Source organism: Eleginops maclovinus, chromosome 12 (assembly GCF_036324505.1).
Source record: "Eleginops maclovinus isolate JMC-PN-2008 ecotype Puerto Natales chromosome 12, JC_Emac_rtc_rv5, whole genome shotgun sequence".
NCBI classification, from domain to species: Eukaryota; Metazoa; Chordata; class Actinopteri; order Perciformes; family Eleginopidae; genus Eleginops; species Eleginops maclovinus.
The window spans coordinates 29,227,609-29,235,108 of record NC_086360.1 but is presented as its reverse complement, the minus strand read 5'-3'; the positions used below and the strand labels follow the sequence as shown (position 1 = coordinate 29,235,108).

At 49.9% G+C, this 7,500-nt stretch overlaps 1 protein-coding gene across 1 annotated transcript in view; it reads right to left on the bottom strand.

Annotated features, from left to right (window-relative positions):
* The window catches only part of c5 (complement component 5), a 26,261-nt gene that overhangs the window by 6,013 nt on the left and 12,748 nt on the right, over positions 1–7,500 (bottom strand). The window contains exons 23-34 of the mRNA XM_063897910.1: positions 5,514–5,603; positions 5,210–5,422; positions 4,748–4,823; positions 4,430–4,589; positions 3,747–3,851; positions 3,419–3,590; positions 3,111–3,235; positions 2,209–2,289; positions 1,878–2,030; positions 778–840; positions 566–656; positions 37–76 (exon numbers count right to left, since the gene is read on the bottom strand). Of these exons, the coding sequence (XP_063753980.1) occupies positions 37–76; positions 566–656; positions 778–840; positions 1,878–2,030; positions 2,209–2,289; positions 3,111–3,235; positions 3,419–3,590; positions 3,747–3,851; positions 4,430–4,589; positions 4,748–4,823; positions 5,210–5,422; positions 5,514–5,603 (1,369 nt within the window). The remainder of the gene's footprint in view (positions 1–36; positions 77–565; positions 657–777; positions 841–1,877; positions 2,031–2,208; positions 2,290–3,110; positions 3,236–3,418; positions 3,591–3,746; positions 3,852–4,429; positions 4,590–4,747; positions 4,824–5,209; positions 5,423–5,513; positions 5,604–7,500) is intronic.

The following is a 7,500-nucleotide window of genomic DNA, read 5'->3' as shown; positions in this document are numbered from 1 at the left end:
GGTCAGTATTTATTTCAGATGTTAGAGTTTCCTCACTTTACACAGGCGACCAGGTGAGGAGCACTTATGCTGGGATCTGAGGAGAGAAAACGCCATTAAAGTACGAGACAAAAGAAGGGAATGAATCTCTTCATAACAGAAAGAGTCTGTTCAGTGCTTAAAGCCGTATGATAAACTCTTTCTGTTGCTTTGCGTCTCTTCTCCCTCCATCACCTCTCGACTGAAAATCAAAGGTTTGTATCCAGACGACTCCTCTTATCCAATAATCTCCCGAAGTGAGGACTTAATAACCAGGTAGAACAAAATGTGAGCCTTGCTTTTAATGTTTACCTTTTCATATAAAATGTAAGTCTAACTTTTTAAATCTAGTTTCTACCGACAAAAACCAAGAGTTTCAGACTGTTTCCTGTTTTATTTTGAAGATTCTTCATCCCCTGTCTGTTTTACTTCCTGTTTGATCACCGGATAGACCTTCACTGGCTTCCCGTCTCCCAGCGCATCAACTACTGGTCCTACTCATAGCCCCCCCCCTGTAATCTTTAACAGAGTAACACAGAGGCCTTACTTGTGGAGGTGTCGGGCCCCACCGCCTCGATAGTGAGGTCAAAGTTACAGTTCTGGGCCGGGGGGGTGGTCTCATAGTAAACCGTCTTCAGCTGCAGGAGAAACACCGGGTTATTCATATTTCATTCTCACTCTGGATCTCAGGACCGGGACAACTCTATTTCAATCATCAGGGCCAGAAGGTTGAGACATTGAAAGAGTGAGGGCCCCCACCTTTACATTGGACACGCCCCTCCCGTAACCCGTGGACACGGTGATGACGTCATCCTTCGTCACCTAGGACACACAGGAAGACAGGTCAGGGTGTGAGTAAGGTTTAATGGCAACTGTCTCCCTCTCTTGAGTCTCCCTCTCTGGAGTCTGTCTCCCTCTATTGAGTCTCCCTCTCTGGAGTCTGTCTCCCTCTCTGGAGTCTGTCTCCCTCTCTTGAGTCTGTCTCCCTCTCTGGAGTCTGTCTCCCTCCCTGGAGTCTGTCTCCCTCTCTTGTGTCTCCCTCTCTTGAGTCTTTCTCCCTCTCTTGAGTCTGTCTCCCTCTCTTGAGTCTCCCTCTCTGGAGTCTTTCTCCCTCTCTTGTGTCTCCCTCTCTGGAGTCTGTCTCCCTCTCTTGTGTCTCCCTCTCTTGAGTCTGTCTCCCTCTCTTGAGTTCATCTCCCTCTCTGGAGTCAATCTCCCTCCTTAGAGTCTGTCTCCCTCTCTTGAATCTGTCTCCCTCTCTTGAGTCTGTCTCCCTCTCTTGTGTCTCCCCTCTCTGGTGTCTGCCTCTCTCTCTTGTGTCTCCCTCTCTGGAGTCTGTCTTCCTCTCTAGAGTCTGTCTCCCCCTCTTGAGTCTGTCTCCTTCTCTTGAGTCTCCCTCTCTGGAGTCTGTCTCCCTCTCTTGTGTCTCCCTCTCTGGAGTCTTTTTCCCTCCCTAGAGTCTGTCTCCCTCCCTAGAGTCTGTCTCCCTCTCTAGAGTCTGTCGCCCTCTCTTGAGTCTGTCTCCCTCTCTTGAGTCTGTCTTCCTCCCTTGAGTCTGTCTCCCTCCCTTGAGTCTCCCTCTCTTGAGTCTGTCTCCCTCTCTGGAGTCTGTTTCTCTTGTGTCTCCCTCTCTTGAGTGTGTCTCCCTCTCTTGTGTCTCCCTCTCTGGAGTCTGTCTCCCCTTCTGGAATATGTCTCCCTCTCTTGTGTCTCCCTCTCTTGAGTCTGTCTCCCTTTCTGGAATCTGTCTCCCTCTCTTGTGTCTCCCTTTCTGGAATCTACCTCCCTCTCTTGTGTCTCCCTCTCTTGAGTCTGTCTCCCTCTCTGGAGTCTGACCCATTGTTGCACCCCTCCCTTACCTGGATGGGCGTGGCCACAGGCCGGCTCTGGCTCAGCTGGACTCGTCCCAGCGGTCCCTTCCTGCCGTAGCGGACGTTGATGTCCTGATTGAGGACAGCTTGAGGGACGGCCTTGCTGTACTCAGTGAGAGCCTGCAGAGTCAGCACCGTGTCCTGAGAGACAGACAGGTGAAAGACAGACAGGTGAGAGACAGACAGGTGAGAGACAGACAGGTGAGAGATACACAGATATTTTCATACGTTCTCATCTCTATTTGTATATACATAGACAGAAGAAGTGTGTGTGTGTGTGTGTGTGTGTGTGTGTGTGTGTGTGTGTGTGTATGTTTACCTGTATGGAGTAGAAACCCTCTCCGTAGTGCTGATCCTGGGTCAGCCATGACAGGATGGGGTTGGCGTAAGGAATCCTCCCCTTCAACAAAAAACAACATTTAAAACCAACCTTATAGCTAGCCCAACATTAGCCTCCTTTAGCTTAGCGGTGGTGACGTGAAGTCATGTGACCGTGCTGTAGTTCCTTTATAGCCCAACATTAGCCTCCTTTAGCTTAGCGGTGGTGACGTGAAGTCATGTGACCGTGCTGTAGTTCCTTTATAGCCCAACATTAGCCTCCTTTAGCTTAGCGGTGGTGACGTGAAGTCATGTGACCGTGCTGTAGTTCCTTTATAGCCCAACATTGGCCTCCTTTAGCTTAGCGGTGGTGACGTGAAGTCATGTGACCGTGCTGTAGTTCCTTTATAGCCCAACATTAGCCTCCTTTAGCTTAGCGGTGGAGACGTGAAGTCATGTGACCGTGCTGTAGTTCCTTTATAGCCCAACATTAGCCTCCTTTAGCTTAGCGGTGGTGACGTGAAGTCATGTGACCGTGCTGTAGTTCCTTTATAGCCCAACATTAGCCTCCTTTAGCTTAGCGGTGGTGACGTGAAGTCATGTGACCGTGCTGTAGTTCCTTTATAGCCCAACATTAGCCTCCTTTAGCTTAGCGGTGGTGAGGTGAAGTCACGTGACCGTGCTGTAGTTCCTTTATAGCCCAACATTAGCCTCCTTTAGCTTAGCGGTGGTGAGGTGAAGTCATGTGACCGTGCTGTAGTTCCTTTATAGCCCAACATTAGCTTTTTACTTCATAAATCAAAAACAGGTGCTAACGTGGAGATTTTCCGGCTGAACTAAACGCTTGTTTGACTCAGAGATTATTTCCTGATAAACCTAAATGTTAACAGGAAGTAGCAGCACCTTGAGCAGCACGGTCAGCAGGACGTACGCCGTCGTCTCCACCGTCAGACCACTGGATTGGTCGGGTTTCAGCCAATCAGCTGCCACGCTGGCCTCTTGCCAGTACCTGAGCACCGCTGGGTGACCTGCACACACACACACAACACACACACACACACACACACACACACACACACACACACACACACACACACACACACACACACACACACACACACACACACACACACACACACACACACACACACACACACGATTATAAACTTATAAGGGGTCAGATTGAGGTGTGTGTTAACGAACAGGATCACCTTTATCCTTGGCCAGTTTCTCCAGACTGAGGAGCAGCTCGGAGGCCATAGGGCTGCTAGGGTCACGCAGCGTCAGAGCCAAGGTCGCCACCGCACGCACATACACACTCTTCACACCCGGGGCATGCTGGGAAATGTATTTCACCGCAGACCTCATGCTGTCATCATGGAACTGAGGGAAGAAAGAGATTTAAAATACAGGTGGAGGCTGAGTAGGAGGAGGAGGAGGAGGAGGAAGAGGAGGAGGAGGAGGATGAAGAGGAGGAGGAGGATTAAGAGGAGGAGGAGAGAGGAGGAGGAGGAAGAGGAGGAGGAGGAGGTTTCTGACCCGGAGCTGCAGGATGGGGTCACTGATGCTCGTGGCTCGGTGTAATGCGATCAGCACGAAGGAGGTCAGGTACACTGATTGGTCGACAGCAGGCGTCCCTGCAGCCTGCAGCCAATCAGAAAACAGCAAACATTTAAATAACAATAAATATCAAATAAAACCCTCTGTGAGAGGGAGGGTCCGTCAGATAAAGCAGGGAAGGAAAGATGAATGTTGGGCGTGAAGGTGTTCAGTCCCCTCCTTCAGACTCTTGTGAGAGACCCTCTGAGCAGACCCCTCTGAGCAGACCCCTCTGAGCAGACCCCTCTGAGCAGCCAGAGAGACCCCTCTGAGAAGCCAGAGAGACCCTCTGAGCACTCTGAGCAGCCAGAGAGACCCTCTGAGCAGCCAGAGAGACCCCTCTAAGCAGCCAGAGAGACCCTCTGAGTACTCTGAGCAGCCAAAGAGACCCTCTGAGCAGCCAGAGAGAGCCTCTGAGCACTCTGATCAACCACATAGACCCCTCTGAGCAGCCAGAGAGACCCTCTGAGCAGCCAGAGAGACCCTCTGAGCACTCTGAGCAGCCAGAGAGACCCCTCTGAGCAGCCAGAGAGACCCTCTGAGCACTCTGAGCAGCCAGAGAGACCCTCTAAGCAGCCAGAGAGACCCCTCTGAGGTTAGTGAGACGAACAGCTGTTGCTGACCATGACTCTGTTGGGTCTGACGGAGGATGTGTCTGTGAAGGACCCGTCCTGCTGCTGAGAGTTGTGGATCAACCAGGAAACTGAGTCTGACAGAGCCTGGTGGTCCACAGAGACCACCGACTCCACCACAGAGAGGGTCCGGACCACCAGCGCCGTCAGCCTGACAGACAGACAGACAGACAGACTCACTCTCTTATTATGTTCACATTGGATGCAAAAGTGGTGCGTGTGTCTGTGTGTGTGAGTGTGTGTGTGTGTGTGTGTGTGTGTGTGTGTGTGTGTGTGTGTGTGTGTGTGTGTGTGTGTGTGTATTCTCACCAGGTGCTGGGTTCTCTGTCAACCCACATGCTGTAGCTCGAGTCTCCTCCTCTGAATGAACTGATACCAACCAGACCTAAACACACACACACACACACACACACACACACACACACACACACACACACACACACACACACACACACACACACACACACACACACTATCAGCGTACTGAAAAATGTCAAAATACTGAAAAAATATGATTTCTGGAAATGTTTGAAGAAAAATGAATAAAGGTTCACTAATATTCAGATTTCTAGAAACAATAAGAAAATCTGAGAAAAGAAAACCGTCTAAAAGATTCAACGATTTCTTCAGAAACTCATAATCCTGGGTTAGGGTTAGGGTTAGACAGAATGTTGAAAAATAAAAAGTCATAGTTCTGAAAAAATGCAACATTTTGAATGAATTCTTTCACATCTTCAAATACTTCCTAAATAAGCAGTGACCCCTCCTCACCGTCTCTGATCGTCCTCCTCAGGTCCGCGGAGCTTTTCTGGATGTCGTCTCCTAGCACCTCCCAGTGACGGCTGGTCTCCAGGTACTGGTACACCTGAGCCCGGAGCAGCAGCCCCCCAACCTCCGCCTCCGCAGACCCTGCCGGCAGGTTGACCAGCTGACGGAAGCCCTCGGGGGAGTGCAACACTGACAGGAAGTCCCCCAGAACCTCACCTGGGACAGAACAATAGGTGGAGAGACTCATTTACTTTTTAATTTCTTAGACACATGGTATCAGCGAGGGTGGCAGCACTCTGTTCCTCACCGTTGATGGTGAGCATCCTCTCCACGGCTGTGTTGGGAACGATGTTGGGAGGGAGGTTGTTCTTCAGCTCCACGGTTCTCTTCTCTGAACCTGAAGCAGGAACACACAGAAACACAAGGAGGGCGGACTTCAACACTCAAGAGCTAAAGGAAACCACCACAAGAAGGCTCTAAAAGAGGCTCTGAAAGAGGCTCTAAAAGAGGCTCTGAAAGAGGCTCTAAAAGAGGCTCTGAAAGAGGCTCTAAAAGAGGCTCTGAAAGAGGCTCTGAAAGAGGCTCTGAAAGAGGCTCGGAAAGAGGCTCGGAAAGAGGCTCTAAAAGAGGCTCTAAAAGAGGCTCTGAAAGAGGCTCTGAAAGAGGCTCTGAAAGAGGCTCTGAAAGAGGCTCTATAAGAGGCTCTATAAGAGGCTCTGAAAGAGGCTCTGAAAGAGGCTCTGAAAGAGGCTCTAAAAGAGGCTCTATAAGAGGCTCTATAAGAGCCTAGAGGCTCTGAAAGAGGCTCTAAAGAGGCTCTATAAGAGGCTCTGAAAGAGGCTCTGAAAGAGGCTCTGAAAGAGGCTCTGAAAGAGGCTCTGAAAGAGGCTCTGAAAGAGGCTCTGAAAGAGGCTCTGAAAGAGGCTCTAAAGAGGCTCTGAAAGAGGCTCTGAAAGAGGCTCGGAAAGAGGCTCTAAAAGAGGCTCTAAAAGAGGCTCTAAAAGAGGCTCTGAAAGAGGCTCGGAAAGAGGCTCTAAAAGAGGCTCTGAAAGAGGCTCTAAAAGAGGCTCTGAAAGAGGCTCTGAAAGAGGCTCTAAAAGAGGCTCTGAAAGAGGCTCTGAAAGAGGCTCTGAAAGAGGCTCTGAAAGAGGCTCTAAAAGAGGCTCTGAAAGAGGCTCTGAAAGAGGCTCTGAAAGAGGCTCTAAAAGAGGCTCTAAAAGAGGCTCTAAAAGAGGCTCTGAAAGAGGCTCTAAAAGAGGCTCTAAAGAGGCTCTGAAAGAGGCTCTAAAAGAGGCTCTAAAAGAGGCTCTAAAAGAGGCTCTGAAAGAGGCTCGGAAAGAGGCTCTAAAAGAGGCTCTAAAAGAGGCTCTGAAAGAGGCTCTAAAAGAGGCTCTAAAAGAGGCTCTGAAAGAGGCTCTAAAAGAGGCTCTGAAAGAGGCTCGGAAAGAGGCTCTAAAAGAGGCTCTGAAAGAGGCTCGGAAAGAGGCTCTAAAAGAGGCTCTGAAAGAGGCTCTAAAGAGGCTCTGAAAGAGGCTCTAAAAGAGGCTCTAAAAGAGGCTCTGAAAGAGGCTCTGAAAGAGGCTCTAAAAGAGGCTCTGAAAGAGGCTCTATAAGAGGCTCTGAAAGAGGCTCTAAAAGAGGCTCTGAAAGAGGCTCTAAAAGAGGCTCTGAAAGAGGCTCTGAAAGAGGCTCTGAAAGAGGCTCTAAAAGAGGCTCGGAAAGAGGCTCTGAAAGAGGCTCTAAAGAGGCTCTGAAAGAGGCTCTAAAAGAGGCTCTGAAAGAGGCTCTGAAAGAGGCTCTAAAAGAGGCTCTAAAGAGGCTCTGAAAGAGGCTCGGAAAGAGGCTCTAAAAGAGGCTCTGAAAGAGGCTCTGAAAGAGGCTCTGAAAGAGGCTCTAAAGAGGCTCTGAAAGAGGCTCTGAAAGAGGCTCTAAAAGAGGCTCGGAAAGAGGCTCTGAAAGAGGCTCTGAAAGAGGCTCTTTCAGAGGCTCTAAAAGAGGCTCTGAAAGAGGCTCTAAAAGAGGCTCGGAAAGAGGCTCGGAAAGAGGCTCTAAAGAGGCTCTGAAAGAGGCTCTGAAAGAGGCTCGGAAAGAGGCTCTAAAAGAGGCTCTGAAAGAGGCTCTGAAAGAGGCTCGAAAGAGGCTCGGAAAGAGGCTCTAAAAGAGGCTCTGAAAGAGGCTCTGAAAGAGGCTCGAAAGAGGCTCTAAAGAGGCTCTGAAAGAGGCTCTAAAAGAGGCTCTGAAAGAGGCTCTGAAAGAGGCTCGGAAAGAGGCTCTGAAAGAGGCTCTAAAAGAGG